This window comes from Corythoichthys intestinalis, chromosome 5 (assembly GCF_030265065.1).
Source record: "Corythoichthys intestinalis isolate RoL2023-P3 chromosome 5, ASM3026506v1, whole genome shotgun sequence".
In the NCBI taxonomy this organism is placed as follows: Eukaryota; Metazoa; Chordata; class Actinopteri; order Syngnathiformes; family Syngnathidae; genus Corythoichthys; species Corythoichthys intestinalis.
Genome location: NC_080399.1, coordinates 11,374,208 through 11,395,544, shown reverse-complemented (window position 1 = coordinate 11,395,544; position 21,337 = coordinate 11,374,208). Strand labels below are relative to the sequence as shown.

Genomic DNA, 21,337 nt, shown 5'->3' with positions numbered 1-21,337 from the left:
ATATGCTCTTTTTCACAAGTAGGCGCAAAAACATTAGCCGTTTCAAAGGCAGTACGTATTTCAACAATACAATAAAAACTTATGTACACCACTAAACAACGAACAAAATGACATGGAAATACATGTTAGCGAAACCGCTAATTAGCATAGCGCTCGGCGCTAACTAGTAACATCCCAAAAACAAAAACAATAAAAGCTAAACAGTACAAGAGGGTTCGTGTACTCACCTCTGATAAACGGAAACAGGACTTAGCGGAGCACTACGGACTTTTTCCAATTAACACGACTTGAACCTACTGCTGGACAACTGAAAGACAAGGAGCAACGAACTCTCTCTCTTCCCCTCTCGCTCTAAGAAATAACTTGCGGACAGAAGAGGACCCAAAGCACAACCGCCGGGTCCCTGCCTGTCTCATACACAAATGTATTTTCGAGTCTTTTCAACAGGAATAAATTTCTCATTCAGTAATTTCAGCTGCATCCATCATAACGTTATGCATCCGTTTAAGGCAGGCATGTCCAAAGTGCGGCCTGGGGGCCAAATGCGGCCCGGGGTCAAATTTCATCCGGCCCCCAGCCTCTGTCATAAAATTCAATAATGTCTGGCCTGCACACAGACTTAATAAATTGGTCAGCAGTACTGCGATACGACCAGCATATGAAGTAGCTTACACACTAAATGCTGCTCCTCATTTACCCACTAAAAGGCAACAGCAACATTACCCCGTGTGACCCTTTACTCCCTATTTTCTAAAATGGCGACAACAAAAAAAAGTTGACTGCGACGGCCGACGCTTCAAGGTGGAAATTGGTCTATTTTTTCACTGAAATACGCAACTGTGTCTGCCTCATTTGTAAAGAGACAGACGCTGTTTTGAAAGAGTTCAACGTGCGGCGATATTACCAAACAAGACACGCTGACATGTACAACAAGATTACAGGAAAGATACGTAGCGAGAAATTGTAGCAACTTGAAGCTAGTTTAATTTCACAGCAGCAGTATTTCACAAAAGCCCGAGAGTTGAAAAGAGAACGCCACAAAAAGGCTAGTTGCGAGATTGTTGAAATTATTAATTAAATAATAATAAAGCAAATGTGACACAGAATGGCTTTTTAAAAATTTGCTTGAATATTTTGTTCTACGTAAAGGACGTCAGCCAAGATCGGCCCCCCACATTTTCTCCACACCAAATCTGGCCCCCTTTGCAAAAACACCCCTGGTTTAAGGTGTCCGGGTGGCAGACGTGTCTTGAATTTCGTTCCGCTGCCATAAAGTTATTAGGGAAAATCATCGTTTTTGAACATTTATGAATCGTAATCGAATCGTCACGTGTCAAATCTCAATGCACCTGTTAATCGATTTTTTTTGGCAAACCGCTACTATTCACGTGTGTATTTGTTTTTCTGTGTACAGAACTTCAAATACGTTCTGCTGATCCAATTACAACTAGGTCAAGAATGTATTCCCCGCAATAAAATAAGAGTTATTGTAATTATTATTTAGTGATGGTAGCATGTAACCTCTGCCAGCACTCACCGCTCTGGCTGGGTCGGCAAAGTCGATCTTGAGGCGTCCCATGGCTCTGATGATGGCAATAATGGACTGGATGGTGTTGCTGTAGACAACTGCCTTGTACTGCTTACACTCCTCCTCTGAGTAGCCCGCTTCATGGATGATCCTGGCACACATTATGAAAACTTTGTTACCAATTGTGTTCCAAGTTTCATTATTCCTGGCCCCGTTTAGCGCACAATCATCTTGGCAAACACCATTTTCGTAGTATTAGAATCCGTTTATTATTCGTTGAATGACGAACAAAATTAGCTCCAAATGTAAGATGTTAGCATTTCTCATTTCACGTAATGAAATTAAACCAGCTAAAACTGCTATGATTTGCAATTTTTAATCTAAGACTAAATAAATTAACTTTCAAAGTTTAAGCTGGGAGCGTCATTGTATCATTGGTTTTATCCATTCAGCTGACTGTAAACTGTCCACGAATATTGTTGCACTGGTGAAGTTTTTGAAGTATCTAAGCGGATTTGTGTTTACAGAGATTAACTAAACCGTTTTGAATCATTTCATATGTTAACAAAAGCAGTTTAATGCCAATTTAACGGGAAATTTTTCTGATCAGGAATAACATTTAGGGATATCTTTGATTTTGTCTCTTGTCTGTTAACACTTGTGCGTGAAAGTAAATCGCATAACAACGCTTTAAACTGCTTGAATTAGCTCACAAGCGCAACCCGCAAAATAATATATGCGTATTAATTCTGGTTGGCCAAGTGAATAAATCGAAATTGGGTTGCCCACGTGTCTTGACTTACTTCATCTGTTTCACAATGGTACTCTTCCCAGACTCCCCAGCCCCTGAAAGAAAGACAAAATTAGGAATTATATCACAGTCAAGTTATTTGTATCACAGAGAAATGAAAGAAAGACAAAATTAGGAATTATATCACAGTCAAATTATTTGTATCACAGAGAAATGTGTGTCAAAGCATGGCTTCACATGCCAAGAAATGCTTTATTGGTCAATAAAAACCGTTGGAAATCAAATATTTGATCAAAAATACCCTTGCTTTGGGGAACTTCCGACAGTACTTTAGAGACTTGGGATGTCCTGACCGCATACTTTCCACCCAAGTCCGAGTCACCAGATTTTGAGAATTTGCGGATTCAGAGAGAGTCCCGATTTGATTCCGAAAATGTTTTATTTTTTTAATTTGAACAAACGTTCCAAACATATTACAGTTTACAATAGGGCTGCAGCCTACCAATTATTTAAGTAAATCGATTAATCTATCAGTTAGTTCGGACAATCGGTTCAGCAATAGTTTACAGTACTTTCCCTTCCGCTTTTTCCGGTAGTGTTGCGGAGTATAAAAAAGATATTTTTGTGAAAAGCGGAGTATAAAAAAGATATTTTTGTGTCTTTTGGCGAATATATATATTTTTTTAAACTTGAAAATCTGACCCTTTTCACCCAATTCTGATCCTATGACAAATGGCAAGATCGGCCCGATTTCCGATCCGTGATCGAATCAGTGACATCCTTGTAAGAGACAATATCAAACAAACTATGAATATTTTTGTTCACTATCGTTCCAGCAGCATTACAATGAAAGACACGTACATAAGCAACACCAAGTTTGCAAATGGAGCTCCACTCCTTCCGATCTGCAGTTTGTCGGTCGACAAGCGAACAGAATCTTATTATAGATGCGACTCAATCCACAGTTGAGCCGCATCTCGGCGCAATTGGATTAATCAAATAGATCCTGGTGTCAATGAGATTACAAACGGCTCAAGTGTCCCTCAGGTTACTATTTAATGCAGAAAAGACTTGCCAGTAAAGCGAGAAATTGCATGTACTGATAATCAGGTCGAATTTGAGCATTTTCACCACCTTCAATTGGAGTGTGCTGTGGTGTGGGTCATTGAACCAACCATAGAGGATGCTAGACATCAAATGCATTTTGACTGGGGGAGGCTGGCAGCGAATGATTTCAATTTGATGACTTTGTTCAGACTGTCAGCCAAAATCCAGATTGAAATTGGATGGTTCTTTTGTAGTCTGAACAAAAAATGAAATAGAAATCAGATTTCTGCGAGACTGATTAAAACCACACACAGGAGGTAGTTTCATCTCTGATATGGACTAAATGCTTCTCAGTGTCTGAAGATCTAAAATGGGTTTTGACTGTCCGTGACGTCACTTTACGCTGGATGACATCTTTGTTGCCACAGCAATCTTCCAGATTAGTCAAAATGTGGCCCAGTGTGAACAGGCCTAGATCTGATTTCGACACCTGCTAAAAATGGTGTTAACAGTTAGCTCTAAAAATCGGATTTGAGGACGAATCTGAATGGAATCGGATATGCTCACAGTCTGAACGCAGCCTGAGGCACATCCCAGTCATTTTCATACTATAAGGCACAACAACCACTGGCCTATGCCACTCCCCATGAGATCCATGCATGTTTACAGCTGAGAAGACAACATTTTAATTACCTTCTCTCGGCTGGGATTACACATGCTCCCTAGTGAGGAGACATGTTCAATGAGCAGACGACTACGAACCTCACTGCAAATGTTTTTTTTTTTTTTTTTTTTTTTTTTTTTTTTTTTTAATCTTAAATTCAGGTGGGATAAATTTCAATTTGAAAAAATCTTCAATGAGTGGGGACATAGTTCTAAAGAAAACGTCCTGTGTAGTCCACTTGTTTTGCAATGTCTTGTATATTGATGCTGTGTGTGTGCACATGCAAGATAGTATTTAGCAAGGGTGTAACGGTACATGTATTTGTATTGAACCGTTTCGGTACGTGGTGCTCGGTTCGGAACGGATGCGTACCGAACGAGTTTCTGACGTAACGTAACCCTTACTTTTTGAGGCTGTGAGTCGATCGGGTTACAGTTTCTTTGTGTAGATTATATTTACTCCATCTTTTCTAATATTATGAGGACCAACACGGTAGGCCAGTATAACCCAGAAACGTCAACGTCGCGACAACGTGGCCGCCGCGAGAACACAGTGAAACGCGGGCGTTCAAGTTAATCAGCCAATGCACACCAGTCGCAGTGCGGCCGCGTGTTAGACGCATCCCAGAAGCGGCTCAACACGACGCACGGCAAAAGAACGGCAGAGTTTATTATTTGACGCGAGATGCAACCCTCCTGCGTCAATACTACTACCGGTAACTAGGATCGGGCAGACCGGAAGTCACACGTGTGAAAATACAGTGGATCCGGTCGATTTTCAAATTAATATGCAATCGTAACCCACTTTTTGAGTCCATCATATCTCTTGAGTGGTATATCGGGGCACAGTTGACTTGTCTTTGTTGATTTACTGCTGTCTTCTCTGCTATAATAATAACCAACACGGCCCCGTGTTCAATACAAAACCCTCCTACCACAATAAAACAAGTAGGAACTAATATTCACATAGGAGCTAAAGTTATACAACATGAAATATACAATATAAATGAATACTACATCACATTTGTAACACATAATAAAATAAATAATAGCCCATTTAAATAAAATAAATTGAAATGAGCTAAAACACCTGTAATTAAATAATAAGAATTATACACAGATCCTGCTTAGTAGGGATGTCCTCAGAAACGGAAGTCAGGCCCTAGCATGTAATTTTCAGAGGATCAGAATCAGGTGTAAAAGTTTGGGTTTTAAAATGGATGTATTTTATTCATATTTACGACATCAGTGACTAATGCGATTTTGACTTTACAATGCCGGAGTCTGGGCCGCCATTCTAGCCCGGGTCAACTGACACGGACGTGAACAGAGTTCTAGTATAATGTCCGGGACTTCACCGGGACGCGGCATGTTCGGAAGCAGCCGATTAATTCCCGGGTCACAGCGCGAAGGCTAATGACATAAATATCATGGCAGGGCGATCATAATTTCCTCTTTCTTTGCAGTAAGACGAAAAGTGGTCATAAGACATCAAAATTATCAACATGGTGAACTGGAAAGATAAAGTGAAACTGAAAACATAACGAAATTAAATTGCTACTGAATCCATAACAATCAAATAACTTTTTGCTACCTTATTTTGTGATGCACAACTGAATAGCAAAAAAAAAAAAAAAAAAAAAAAAAAAAAAAATCACTGAAACCACTGCTGTACTATTAACCCTTTCACGTGGCTATACTGTAGTAATAGCCTTGTTCAAATTGGGGGGGAAAACATTTAGATGTGCTTTTTTTTCTAATTAATACATTTCCGAGGTATCAGATCGGGAGTCGTTATCAGCAGATCCTTAAAATCACAACTCAGACTCGCATGCAAAACTACTGCATGTGATCGGGACATCCCTAGTAATATCCAATCACTGCTGTGTGTCCACCCACTGACAGTTTTAACTGTTCAAAGTGCAATTCACAGAATAAGAAAAAAATAGATTTTCCAAATTTCCATATATCTTATCCTTAGTCGGGACACGGGTGATCTAGGGTTTATCACTGCTGACTTAAGGCAAGCAGCATAAAATGTAAAACATATGCAGTGCTGTCGGCATGGAGAAATTTGAAGCCGTGCCAGCTTCATTCAAATCTCTAGGGAGGATTAATTTCAGGTTGAGCATTGACTACAACAACAGGGAGTTTGTTGACAGATCCCTGCCAATCGAGTGCAGAGCAAACACACAAATATGTTACTATCCAAAAACGTCAGCATAATACCTTCAAAACACATTGATTGGTGAGGTCTAAAAATGTCTGACCCCGAAAAATAATTAAGAAAACCTCTACAAGCAATAAATCTGAATTTGGCTCTCGAACATGCAGCGTAAACGCATCACTGCAATACATCCACGCTCTCCATTATTGCATCAAAGCCATGCAAAAGAAAATCACATTACATGTCACTTAGCCCACGCATACACGCGAGCGAGGGGAATTGAGCACCACTTTGGATTGCAGAGAGCAAACATGATCAATTAAAGAACAAGACTTGCTGATGAGCCCCACTCCCCAAGCAGGCATGCAGTTGCAGGCATGCGCTGGCTCTCTCTTCCATGTTCGCCATCCATAATTGCTGCACAATTGCTGTCAGTCAGAGTGCACGGGTTGCTATGCAACCTTATACATCTGTTTCCGTCCAGGACGTCAGGCGTTGGCTGCCATCTTCCAGCAACAAAACATTGTGGGCGAAACAAAGTCAGTTTAATGCTGGACGTCGCATTAGATTCATTGGTACCATCAAATGAGATGCAATACAAGACCTGTATAACTAATTTGAATCAATATTTACAAAGATAACACTCAGTTCTAAATGACACACTGTTTATTGAGGTTGTTAGTTACGGTCGCTTATCAACTCTACACTATGACAATAATCATACAGCACATTATTTTTCATAGTATACCATTGTCCGTGTTCAACTGCGAATGTACTACTATTATAGTATATTATGAACACCAATAAATAACTCATAATAAGCACACTACTCTACTGGCTAACTCGGAACCAAAAAGCAACGATAAGTCTGCAATTAAGTAATGTAATTAAAAATTAAAAATAAGGGCCCAAAGGATTGAAACGCCTGAACTTTTTCCCCCCATAGAAGAAAACGAAATCGCTGTTATGGGAATACTTCGGCGACACAAATGTTACAGTTGGGGACGACTTCGAGGGGGAGAGCCAACCAACATGAAAAAAAAGTTTGTGGAAGGTGGCTGCCGAGGAGGCGATACCTCCAATATGATTTTGCATTTATACAAAATTAAAGGTTGGTTAACATTGTCATGAACATTTCCCACCAGCTACAAGAGTTAACGCCAGTGTGTTTAGTGTGTCTAGCGGTGGTAAAACATGGTGATTTCTGATGGCACCCAGGCTGTGGAACCAATTACCACTTACTATTAGACAGGCCCCTTCACTTACGGATTTTAAGTCACGCCTTAAAACATTTTATTTTTCTTCAGCTTTTAATGTGCAATGACTGTTTATTTTATTTTAATGTGTTTTATCTTTGAAAGTTAACTTATTTTGCTGTTTTATGGTATGTAAAGCACTTTGGACTTCTTGGCGGACTTTTTAAATGTGCTATACAAATAAAGTTGATTGATTTCTCTCTCTCTGACAACTGTCTGTGTTGAGAAAGTGTGTGTATAATGTAAACATGATACGAGTCATACACACGTGATTTTTATGGAAAATAATTCAATTATTTTTGTTCTGATGATAATAATGTTGAGCTGTGGATGTGGGTTTAGGCTCACCTAAAGGATTGATTTTATTTAGAATTTGTTATGTTTTTGTTATATTTTTAAATTTATTTTAACATTATACTTATGTTCCAATTTGCTAGTATGTTTTGATAATGTCTGTCTAGTTGTGATTAACTCTGTACCAATTTTATGCGTCATGGAACTGCTCAATTGTACCTTGGACAAGATTTTCTCAACAATGCGACCTACATTGAGCCAACGCCCATGTCCGGCCAACACTTTCATGTCTGGATTTACGGAGGACGGCTGGGGGAAATGGAGGCCCACATGTTTGACCGCGCTCGACATTGAGGATGTCGAAGATGTTTACGTTTTGATCCCACTGTTGATTCTCGCTGTCCTGCTGGGTATTGGTGCCCTTTGGATGCTCCGTTTCTCAGCGAAAGTGGTGCGACATCATAGAAAAGCAATGGAGCTTGCTCGCAATATCGGCAATGCTATCAATGCGGGGCGCGCCAGCCTCAACAAGGCCTGTGACGTCTTATCAGAGATGAAGATGGACCTAACAGCGTCTAGTGTTGCCACAGCTCAAATGGTGACGAAAATCATCAAGGAGACTCGGGACCAAGAGAGGCTTGTTCGCGTGAACCAAGCCAGGGCTGACGAGGAGTGAACCAGGGCTTCCGTGTCTCCCTCGGCTGTCCTCCATCAACTGAAGATTTCCTAGCAGATAAACTCTCACCGAATCAATGAGCAAACGGATGATTGACTGAATGACCCAAGTGCCACGTCTAATCAATGACTACTGGGAAGATAATTAATGTGTAAATTTTTTTTTTTTTAAATTGCACTTGTATCACAATGCGAAATGTCTACATTATCATGTGAACATTTGCGTCCTTTGGTTTACTGGGGACGGGATTTAATAAGCCCAGGCTTCTCCCGTCAGCCCTTGTCTTTTCTTCGGGTTAATTAATCTTATCACAATGCTATCTTGTAACTGTCAATGATACCGATGATGATGAAAATAAACAACAACAACATAATAACAATCGTGTTCAATGGAAAGTTTTTTTTTATATATCCAATTTAGATATCCAATTCATTTAAACTGGGAGGACTGCCTTTGAATGCTCATGTTTAGTGTCATGAGGAAAAACAAGGGGGGTGAACTCCGTAAGAACAATAAAATACTGAATGCAACACACTAATACAAAAACATGGTGAGTCAACCAGTCTTACCAAATAGCTAGCTAAATAGCAAGCAATTCAAGTCACCTGGTGAAAATCCTTCAAGTTTTAAGATTTCAATATATAGATCGCAATATATCGCAAACCCCCAAAAAGTCACAATATAAATGTTTTCCAATATCGTTCCGCCCTACAAAGGTGTATAACAAAACTTTTTTTTAATAATTAAAGATTTGTGTGCTGCTCAATGCAGCCGTCAAAAGAGCCACATCTGGCTCGCGAGCCATGGTTTCCCGACCCCTGCTATACTGCATCTAAACAGTCGAATTTAGATCAAACTCTTGTACTAGATGACTTGTGATTGGGCAACAGTTGTTACTTGAACGTCCACAAGTTCAATTTGGCGTCGATTTTACGTCCAAGTCAATCTCCTTAACGAACTCATAATTCAAGGGTTGACAGTCAGAAGAGAGAATTACTTTCCTTTGTTAAAAGCATGCATACAACCTAATTAAAATCAAAGACTTAAAATTAAAAACCTAATTCACTGTGACTTTGTTGCTGGATACAGAAATCTGATATACTCATGCTATTTACATTAGTGCTCCTTGTTAGTGGAGATTGCGGGATGTGTATGCATGTGCAGCAAATATCATTATGTGATTACAGCCAATGTTTGAAGCAAGGGCGTACGTAGGTTTGCATAGGGACGGTAGGGACAATGCTCAAATTGTCCCCACCAACTTTTAAGCAACCTTATTTGCGTTATATAATGACTTTAGTTAAATGTCATTTAGATTGTCTTCCCATATGTTCCCACCATTACGAAGTGAATTATTTTCATTATGTGCAGACTTACAGGTACCTCTTTTCACTTGCTGAATGTGCCAGTCCATTTTCCCTCTCCTAAACGCTTATTTGTTTGGCTGATGGCTGATGACGTGACGCCCCCAACAAACACACACACACACACATTAGATATCAGGGATATTAGAAGCTTTTTTCCCAACCAGTAGCAGCCACTGTCAGAAATGTAAAAAGACATCAATGTTGTGGAAGTGGAGAACACACCACTAATTTTGACCTGCATCAGAGTTAGCATAACATTAAACTGTTTGAACTTGCTAACCTGCAAAACTCGAGTAGGAAGCTGCTTAGAGAGAAGGGTCCTACTGTATGTGTTTTCTACTGTTAACATTAAATTAACTGTGAGAAATGTAGTTAACTGAGGTCTACCCCCTCCTGCCCAATTTTACTTTGTATTTTATTTATGTGGTCTTAAAGCAGCCCACGGAGCTCGTTTTATCTTTTTTGTTCAGTTTGGCTGTGCTTGTGGACAAAAGCAGTAGTGTTTTACCTGAAGGACAGATCCCTTTTTTTTTTTTTTTGTTATTCCCTGACCAGTTTTTCAGTTATATTTAATTTTTTTATTTAGACAATGTTGAGTGGTCTTAAGATAAATGTTGATTTTTTTTTTTTATTCCTCGATCATTAAGAGATTAGCAAGCTTGTATTAATTTTGTATATTAATATAATTTATGTTCAAATAATGCAATTTAAATTTGCTCTTAAAATCCGGAGTTTTTCTGGAAATTTTCAAAATGTTTCTTTAGTAGTTTTTGAAAACAAAGGTTTGAATTGAACAGTGTAGGCTGAACCAATACACATGAAAGTTAGTATAAATCAATATTTATTTTGCAATGATCATTATGAATGTCCCCTCCTCAGAAAAAAGGGTACATGCAGGGTATTCTGTTATATCGTCCCTACCATTGTTGAGACCAAACCTACACGCTTGGTTTGAAGTGAAACAACTAACAAAAATTTACAAACATTTCTAATCTTGTTAAATAGGAACTGAAACGTAACACGTCATGTCATCTTGGCAGTAAAGATACTGTATATACGTTTGGCTTTTGATGTGTGGAGTTTTTTTTTTTTTTTAAGAATAATTGACTCACTGTGTCTATCTTTGAATGCATCATCAAACCATTCAGCCTTTATAGATGATGCCCTTATTAGGAGTGTGGGTGTTGTGCAGCCTAGTCTCAGCTTATTTTGGCAAAAGACAGAGTACGCACTAGCTAGACTGGTTGCCAGTCAACTGATATTGACAAGACAAGAATTTACACTCAGGGAAATTTTACAGTACCCCAAAACACAGGGAAAATGTGTTAATATTCTCAGAATTGTGAGGCCGACGTGTTGTCCCACATGTCCGAGTCACATATTTAACTCCATTTGGACTGGAAAGGCTGCCCACAAAGCAAATGGGTTGGACGTTTATCGCCGTCAGTGGCACTGAAACGTGATAATTCGCCGACATTGGTAGTGAATTAGTTAAAATGTTACTACACGACGTATGTGTCCTCACTTTATTACACAATACGGTGAAATGACTCTCGAAATAGATCTGATGAAATAATTTAACCGTGAGAAAGAGCAAATATTAATATTGACGCGGAAATATGCGGCGAAGTGTTTTTCAATTTAAAAAAAAAAAAAAAAAAAAAAAAAACGCCACCACAATAGTGATAAGGTTTATTTAGCGTGGGCCGGCTGGCAAAAACGAAGATTAAGTCAGCTGATAAAATTTTATTGGAAACTATGACCGCACAAAAGCCATTGCAAGCCGTATTAAAATAGTATATTTAAAATTAGTAATAAAATAGAAGAGGGAATTGCGTTTTGTGCGTGTATGTTATTGTTTCTTTTGTTTATTTTAAATCTCAGTTGGCTAACTAATCCGAACTGGGGACGCCGAGTTGGCTAGCGTTAAGAAGCTAATTGCTAAATTAGCTTAGCGACTTAAAGCCAGTGTTGGGCGGCAGCGGCTGTCCAAAGTGGCGTTAATCCTTAACGGCAGACGCATTTTAACCACCTTAAAAGATATCAAAATTGAGCTAGCGAAGGACGAAAAAACAAAATTACACAGTAAACTTTTCTGCGCGACGAAAGCCCTTCGCCATTCAACACTAAACGACAAAATGTCTCCACTTGTTGTTTCTTCAAAGTTCTACTGAACCTCAAAAATGCAGTTTTTTTATGTCATGTCATTAAATGAAAAACAACAAACGACAGAAATTAACTAGGGTTTGTCCAAATGTGTACAACGCAAAGCTTGGGTGTTGGCTTGGGGAACGTCCCCCCCTCGCCCCGACCGGCCCATCCATCTTTCTCTCACCGAGCAGCAACAGCTTCACCTCCCGGGCAGCTTTCTCTCCGTCGTCCCGGAGGTTCCTGTCGATCATCTTGCTGCGCTCCTGCGCCGCCTTGTCGTCCGTGCTCAGAGTACATCCCATCTTTTTTTCTTTTGCCGCAGTCTGATCTCCTCCGAGTCGATTATTTTGGGGTAAAATGGACGAAGCACAACTTTTTACGGGGAGTGCTATACGACATGCAACGGCTACCACCGAGCTAGCATCCAGCAATGGGAGGAGGAGGAGGGTAAGGGAGGGGGATCGGGGTGGGTTTACTGTTGGGATTGAACCACGAGCACGCCCTTTTCCTCCAAACAGCGATTTTACAGCCAAACCACGACAATTTTGTTGTCCTTGTCAAGTGCCCGGGTCTAAGATTTGATGTTTAATCCTTCTTAAATCTGAATGAATTATCGCAGTCAGTCCTGTACTCTATCAAAATTATTAGCTTCCGGTTGTGCTCGCAATGTCAATCTGTTATACGCATGCGCAGAGAGGTTTTCAACCAAATTTTTGTGAAGAGCGCATGCGCAGGACAGGTCAAGTTCTTTTTTTTAAAAAATAAACCTTGTTTAAATAGCTGTGATTGTATATTAAAATCATTTCAAAACAATCATCTTGATAGCTGTGATTGTATGTTAAAATCATTTCAAAACAATCATCTTAAAACGTAGTGTGAGAACACAGAAAATTATTATTAAAAAAAAAAAAATCATATTTCTTACTTGTTCCTCATTGGATACTTGATTAGGGACAATTTCACAATTCCAGATGACTAAAAATTACCAATAAAACTGGATTTGCCTGAGCCATTTTAGAGAACTTTCTTTCATTTAATTTTTATTAAACAGTGATCCGTCACTTTTCGTGGTTAATGGGACCAGAACCTGCCGCGATATGTGAAAAACCGTGAAGTAGCGCTCCCAATTTTTTTTTTTTTTTGTTCAATGTATTCATTCATATTTAGCTTTGAAAAAAAAAGATACATATAAGACATGTTTTTCACTTCTTTCCGAAAGTATAATTAAAAAAAAAACCTTATGTATATACAGTATATACATATATATTTTAATAAATGGTTTTTAAGTTTCCTGGCACAGCCAGACTGTTCTCCCGGTAGTTTTTAAACACCGGGAGAACATTCTGGGACCCAGCTCCTCATTGGCCTCTCGAGCCAGAACGAAGGTAACCAGATTCGTTTATTTGCGTGACGTGTTCTTAACGAGCAACGTCACACTTGCGCGTCTGAAGTTGTCTTCACAACAACACAGATGGCAAACGGGAGAGCCGATAATATGTTCCAATCCGCGGTAAAGTCAGTTTTAAATGACCAAAAACACATTGAGACGCTAAAACCAACAGTCTGTCTCGTACTAGCCATGTTGAATATACCTCTCCGTTCTCCGCTCTCCTCATAATCTTTATTTCCTCGCGCTAAAGTTTATTGTCGCTTTACCAACGTCACGTCCACCCGTCGCTGATTGGTCCACTCCGCTGTCTGTTTGCTGTGGCTTCCTCCGCCCTGGAAATTTAATCCGCGAAACGGTCGCCAGACTCTATCGCTGGAACAGCGGTGAGTCTGGCGTTCCAGACAAGTTTTTAAGCACTTCAAATGTAATAATTATGTTTTAAACATTTTGCTGTCCTTCCGAATTATTTTTAAACAAGAATAAAGTAGAAAAATACTACTCTTTATGAAATGCTACACTGAGTGAGTCCACTCAAATCCACTGAAGCCTCTCACTTACACACAGTGAGTTGCCACAGCAACTGTTTAACAAGTTAAACGATGAATGACGCATGCGGCACTTTGAAGTAAGCGTCTCTGGCAAGATCAAAACTTAACTGTATAAAATACTGCATTTATTTAATTAATTCATTTATTTCAATAAAAAATAAAAATCCATGAGGGACTGAGGGCGCGAAGTTTGAAGTGCGAAGTAGCGAGGGATCACTGTATTTGTCACTGCTTAAATTCTATGTTGTTTAGTCTCAACCTCGCAGTATTTTACAAGACTGTGAACAAACATTTGGCACTTTTCGCAACCACTTGATAGTTTAGGCAAATCAGATGGAACATTTGGTAAAAATGCTCGTGCTGGATTTGCATGGTTGGCCTCTGTCGTGAGCTGCAAATGCCCACTATGGTGCGTTTGCATGCAAAGCTAAAAAGGCACACGGTCAGTAATGCTGTTCATGTAGAGAACGGGTTGGGAACCTTTTTGACTGAGAGAGCCAAAACACCCAACATATTTAAAAAAAAAAGATTCCACGAGAGCCATACAGATTGTGTGTGTATATACAATGAGGAGCAGAAGTATTTGCACCCGTTGTGTTTTTGCAAGTTCACACACTTGGAAAATAGGTAGAGGTTTGAAATTTCAATCATAGATGCATGTCCACTTAGAGAGACATAATCAACAACAACAAAAATCCGGAACTCATATTGTATGATTTTTCAATAATTAATTTGTAATTTACTGGGGTTCATAAGTATTTGTTCCTCTGAGAAAATCTAAAATCTAGTGCAGAAACATTTGTTTGTAATTACAGAGGTGAGACGCTTTCTGTCATTCTTCACCAGGTTTTCACAATGGAGACAGGGATTGTGGCCCATTCCTTCACTCAAATCTTCTCTAGATCTGTCAGGTTTCGGGGCTGTCGTTGAGAAACACGAAGTTTCAGCTCCATCCAAACATTTTCTATTGGATTGAGGTCTGGAGACTGGCTAGGCCACTCCAGAACCTTGACATGCTTTTTACGCAGCCACTCCTTGGTCAGCTTGGCTGTGTGCTTCGGAATATTGTCATGTTGGAAGATCCAGCCACGACTCATCTTCAATTCTCTGACTGAGGGAAGGAGGTTGTGGCTCAAAATCTGACGATACATTTCACCATTCATCCTGTGGTTTATACAGTACAGTCGTCCTGTCCCCTTTGCCAAAAAGCAGCCCCAAAGCATGATGTTTCCACCACCATACTTCACAGTGGGAATGGTGTTCTTGGGATTGCAATACTTTTTCTTTTTCCTCCACACACGACGAGTAAAGTAAACCACCGAAAAGTTCTACTTTGGTCTTATCTGACCACATGACTTTCTCCTATTACCCCTCTGCATCATTCAGATGGTCCCTGGCAAACATCAGACGGGCCTTCACATGTACTGGCTTCAATTTCAAACCATTGCATCGTAGTGTTCTACTGAAACTGTGCATCCAGCTCTTTTCAGGTCATTGACCGGCTCCTGCTGTGTAGTTCTTGGCTGAGCTCTCACTTTTCTCATCATGAGTGATGCCCCATGTGGAAAGATTTTACATGGAGTCCCAGTCCGAGATAGATTATCAGTCATGTTTGGCTTTTGCCTTTTTCCATTTTCTAACAATTGCTGCAACTGTTGATTTATTCTCACCAAGCTGCTTTTCAATTGTGTCATAGCCTTTTCCAGCTTTGTGGAGCTCCACCATTTTTTCTCTGGTGTCTTTCGAAAGCTCTCTAGTCTTGCCCATGGTAGATTATGACTGACTGTTGGGTGCATTGGTGACAACAATGAGCTCAAACAGGTGGTGGGTAGGTGGTTACTCATGGGTTAAAGGTGGACTTTAAGGTAGATTGACAACTCTTTGAGTCCCATAACTATTGCTGATTCTCAGGACTACAAAAATGTATGAACCCCACTAAATTAGGAATAAATTATTTTTTAAAAAATCATACAATGTGATTTCTGTTTTTTTTTTTTTTTTATAGATTATGTTTCTACGAGTGGAAATGCATCTATGATTGAAATTTCAGACCCCTACCTATTTTATGCATGGGTGAACTAGCAAAATCATAAGGGGTTGCAATACTTCTGCTCCTTTCTGCATATGTGTGTGTGTTTGTATATATATTCTGTAGTCGCAGAATTGTGATTGATAAAAATATCAGTTGGGCACTCACCACTTGGTAAATAACGAATAGAAGCACGGATTGGTGTTGTGTATATTTTCTGGAAGTAGAAACCACAACCTGGGGGACTTATGCATCTCAGTGGCCGAGACAGGGGGAGTCTCTCAAGCTAGCAGTTTCGTGAGTCCCACTCTCCTGGAAGTGGCAACAATTAGACGGGCGAAAAAGTCATGACAGTGAAACCGATCACCCACCTGTGTGACTTGGAGTACCACACAGTTCTCTTGGTTTAATTTTCCTCTACACATTTTTAATGACTATACTATATGTTATACCCACTCTGCTGGCTGAGCGGAGACTTAACGCGTGAGGTAGCTCTTTAATGCCAATCACCGTACAATCCGCGACCACCAAAAGGCACCAAATTGAAGCATATCATTGCAACGTATGTTGGAAGTGTCCAAGATCAAAGTGAAAATGCTCCATAAGCTCATCACAGCTAATTCATGTCAAGCGAGCCGGCCAGTTCCACGTTTAAGATTACGGGTTGGCGGAGAGACAGATGCACTCATCAAAAGAACCAGATATGGCTCGCAAGCCATAGGTTCCTGACCACTGGTGTAGAAGAAGAGAATGCCAAGTAAAAATTGTGGATATACCAGTCTGAATTTAAAATCAGAAGTAGCAAAAGCACTGAAGATTCTGTACTAAAGTAAAGGGAAAAAAAGTAAAGAAAAAAAGATATATTTATAGCCAGTCACTGGCACGAGCAAAACCCCTGGAGTTCATGCTGACCTATTAGTTTGGGCTTCAGGAGCTATGCTGAAACTATTATAATATTCATCAGGCGGGAAAAAAACTCTCAAAAGAAGCGATCCCATTAAAAGTAAAATAAATCCACCATCAGGAAAAATGACCCCTCAGGTAAAATGCAACTGAATATACACTACTAAAACTACAAAATTGCTCCCACCACTGTTAAAAATAAACCCAAACAAAAAAAGCCACATTTAATGGTGAAGGTCTGTTTTTTTTTCCTCAAGGGATGGACGGATGTGCTGTTCACAAATGAGGGCCCCACCCTGTGGTTACATTTTCTATGTGACCACATCCAGCAATTCAAATGACTGTCAGATGACTCTGATGCAACCCAGGGAGGGCTGAGGCCAGAACACCTGAAATGAATGAAAATAACTTAAGTAGCTCGTCTACAAAAGAAAGTGGGATTTCGTGAAAAAAAAAAAATCTGGATGAATGTGCAGTATTTATTCACTGAAGCGATGAAGTGCATTAGAACATCAGATAAATAAATTCTGTCAGATGATCCTATTAAAGTGCTTGTCTTATCTCGTGTTTGTGAATGAACAGGCAGATGTTTAAATATTAATCAGAATGAACAGACAAAGGTAGGATGAATAAAAAAAATAGCATAATTACATAACTACGTAGGAAGCCATTCATTTCACTGTGCTGTAGCTCTATTGAATTTGACCTAAAGTGGCCTATTCAGAGCTGTGTCTAAATGGGACGGGTAAGAATTGAAATGCGGTCAGAATTCATGTTCTCACTTTGCATACAATTTGCAGTTGGCTCTTAGAGTATGCAAACTGGGACATAAAATCATTTCACCATACTCTTGCTTTACATTAAAAGAACCGTGTGAAACAAAAGGGCAAAAGTGCATTGAAAAATCCAAAACAAGCCTGTGTTGTAATCGTCACAGAAGAAAGAAAGCATTCATTTTGGGTGTTTTTTTCTGCAGGGGAGGTGATATATTAATGTCGTCATGACACAACCATGTTACTGCACTTCCAGGCAACAATGTTTTTAGCCTCAAAAGACCCCGAGTGTGAATGGAGGACCAATACTCAGCACTTTAATGCTCATCAGGGGTGAATGGCCTCCGTCTGGGACCTATTAGCCCCAAGACGTCTCTGTTCATTATTTCCACACTCAAAATCGCATGTAAGTTCCCATGCTGTTGACAAACATGTTGCTATTATTGATGAAGTGTGCTAAAAAATTAATTTGCAGACATCAAACACCTGCACACTTTACTAGGGGGGTGTCAGATATTGACAGGGGAACACAGGCTACAAAATTATATAAATTAATGAAAGAATGTACAGTATACATAATAAAACATGTTTTTACAATTTATTTATGTAATTTTAACCAAAATTTTCTATTATTAATTAATCAAAATATAATTTCATATTATTTTTAAGTAACGCTACTCTTACTAAGTAAAATAATTGGCTACTCTACCCACGTGTGGATAATATACTAGTACCGTATATATGATGGATCACTTTTGCTTCTCAATGGAATAGTCCTGAAAGACTTGCTGTGACACGTTCATCCTCTGGGTGGTAGCAGAGTTGTAGAACATTTTAGTCCTGAGGGATGCATGAACTCTTGTTGATGCTAATAAAATGTAATTTATTCAGATTTACAATACTAATAAATACCACAGTGAAAATACAGTATATTTACAGCTGTATTTTAAATATGTAATGTCTACAGTTTATGCTCTTTGTATCTATTCATAAATTTGGATTTTAATTGAATTGACATGCAGTACAATCACATCTTTACTTTCAGGGTACCAGAAAAATGTATAGTTTGGCGGTCCTCCCGAGATTTGACCTCTGATCACTGTATTCAAAGTCCAGAGTGCTAACCATTGTGGCCAAAGATGGGGCAAAATGGATTGCCTGCGTGGGGAAAGAGAGGGGAAAAAGAGGGCGAAAAAGAGTAAATTTTACACCATTTCAATTGTTTTCTTACTTTATCATCTCAACAATGTCTACACTCAATTAGTCACTTGATGTATTGCCACTATAATTTTCATGTTTGTTGCTGGATTCGAACTGACACCACATGATCCAACATGGCATGTGAGACTTACCTGTGCTAGAAAACAAACAAACAAACAAACAAACAAAAAATGTAACAGCCCCAACAGCAAGTGACTGCGTGCCGGATCCGGCCTTAGCTCGCCAGATCCGCATAGCAATCACGCCTACTTAACGGCAGTGCGCCAGATGCGGCCCGGATCAGCACTATGGACGTCCAAATGATAGGTTACGCAATGTTCTGGGGCAGACCGTGCAGACCGGACGCGCTCGAAATCTGAAATTTAACGGTCGGCGTGTGACATCACTGTCAGAGCGCACCTGAAAGGCAACTAAACAGAAGAGCACGCAGGAGTCACGACACATCAGTGGACGGCAAATTTGTATGGTAAGTATTCAAAGTCAAAATCTCGTTTTGAAGTCACTGCTTGACTGTTAAAAAAGTTATTCAACTGAGCGTTAATAAAATGGCTGGTGTATTCAAGTGATTTGCCATGTCTGCAAGTTAAGTAATTCAAAATTTGTTGCAGAACAACATATGGAGGGAAAGGGCATTTACTCTATGTTAGTTTAAATGTTTCAATGTTTGAATACTATTATTCAAACTGAGCCCCTCCTCCTTGTCTTTGTGTATTTGTGTCACTGCCTTGATTGCACAGATGGGTGAGCCTGTGACCAGGTGCGCTAATCATCGTCAGCAGCTTACTTAAACCGGTCCTTGGCCTCACATCATCGCCAGATCAACAACTGACCGACATGACTTACAACTAACAAAGAATCTTGTAATCCTGATACTAAGCTCACTTTTGTGACGGGGGCTAGGAGGGTGTCGAGGCAGCGCAGCCCATCCCTCCTCCAGCAGCCCAGCAGAGGGGCCATCGTCACCCCCCAGGGATCCAGGGTGGTCCCCAGGGCCACCCGCGCCCCCATCAACCGGTCTTCAGGGATGGGAAGAGGGGACGCACCACCAATCCCCATGCAAACCCCTGTCTGTCCACCTGGCCCAAGTGCCACAGCTGTAGCCCCCCAACCGGCACGGCACAACGAGGGACCCCCAACAGCCCACGAAGCCCAGGGCAGGGCCCCCCGCTAGAGCAGGTGACATCCAGCCGACTCACTGGCATCCAGCCAGCGACCCGCGCCGGAGTGCAGGGCGGATACCCAGGCAGAGAAGAGAGGGGAAGGCGGAAGCAGGAGAACACTGAGGAGCCATCACGGGGCAACTTGAGATTGGAGTTCCAACCTCCCCACACTCCCTCAGCCGGCAGCCCAGGCAGAGGGGAGGCCATGCTGCGGGAACCACGCCATAGAGAAAAAGTGTGGCACCCACCTACCACCTAATTACTGAGGCTGCCAGGTCCCCGACTGGCAGCCATTATTCAGCACCGTGATGGGAGTGTGTATGGAGGGTAGTGCAGTGTATACATTAAAATAGGAGAGCTTGGCTTGAGGCAGTGGGACCGCCGCATGGAAATTCTACCCAGCTCCCTGTCCCACCGCCCCTTGCTGGAGCTCCCCCGTGTGTATGATGTGTGTGGTATGTTAAAAGAGGAGCGGGAATAGCGGGGCCCTGTCGTGAGGAGGTAACCATGAAGTCACCCCCCCCAAAGGTCCCATCCATCCCATAACTTTGGTATGTGATGCATTAAAATAAAGGGAGAGCCGGCCTGGGACTGTGTGGACCCGTCCCGACTCTCCCCGAAGGCATGAATGAGTATGTAGGTGCCAGGGTGAAAAATATTTACAGTGCAAAGTGAGGAGTGCATGAATTAAGAGGCAGGGTCCCCCAGGCGTGCCCCCTGTCTGCCAGAAGCACCGGCCGGAGGGTGGGGGAACCCCGGCCCCAGACCACCCCCAGCGCCCTCGCCCACCCATCCCCCTGCCGCCCGTGCACCCACAGCGCACCCCGGACAGGCACCACACCGAGCACCGGAGACCAGGGGATATCCACCCCATCGGCCGGGGACAACAAGCCCCACCCCAGGCCCCATGGGCCTCAGGAGGCCCCGCCAACGACCCCGATGACAGAAGGGCAGCAGCAGCCGCTGCGGTCCCAGAGTGCACCACTCTCCCTTGTGTAACAACAAAAGCCTGCAGCACATAGGGCTGGCGTGACGCGAAAAATAAACGAATAAATCCGCAAAATCGGCTGAATCGGCAGTCCTTCGGCATACAATAATATGGCTGTATAGTGAAGAGGATCTCATTCTCTGACGTCATATCTGCCTTCTTCCTCAACTCGAAAATCTAGCTGGAAGTCACTCATTTTCATGACACGGGATTCAAAAAGTTGAATAAATATATTGATCACTTCCATACACATCCAAGCATTCCATTTCATTCAGGAGCATAAAATACCGTGTGTAATATGAAATAAACAAGCTTTCTGGTGTCATATGCACTTTTTTAAAGCAGACCAACTGCTAGCGGGTGCGGCCTACGTTCACGTCAGTCAATGTACCATATTGGCCCGAATATAAGACGGCCCTGATAAT

The 21,337-nt window shown here is 41.0% G+C and overlaps 2 protein-coding genes across 2 annotated transcripts in view; one reads left to right on the top strand and one right to left on the bottom strand.

Moving 5' to 3' along the window:
* LOC130916726 (guanine nucleotide-binding protein G(i) subunit alpha-1) overlaps nt 1–12,565 on the bottom strand; it is a 30,710-nt gene extending 18,145 nt beyond the window's left edge. The window contains exons 1-3 of the mRNA XM_057837653.1: nt 12,085–12,565; nt 2,332–2,374; nt 1,538–1,679 (exon numbers count right to left, since the gene is read on the bottom strand). Of these exons, the coding sequence (XP_057693636.1) occupies nt 1,538–1,679; nt 2,332–2,374; nt 12,085–12,202 (303 nt within the window). The 5' untranslated portion in view covers nt 12,203–12,565. The remainder of the gene's footprint in view (nt 1–1,537; nt 1,680–2,331; nt 2,375–12,084) is intronic.
* Nucleotides 1–21,337, top strand: part of LOC130916724 (muscarinic acetylcholine receptor M2-like) — a 101,356-nt gene that overhangs the window by 32,168 nt on the left and 47,851 nt on the right. The window lies entirely within an intron of this gene.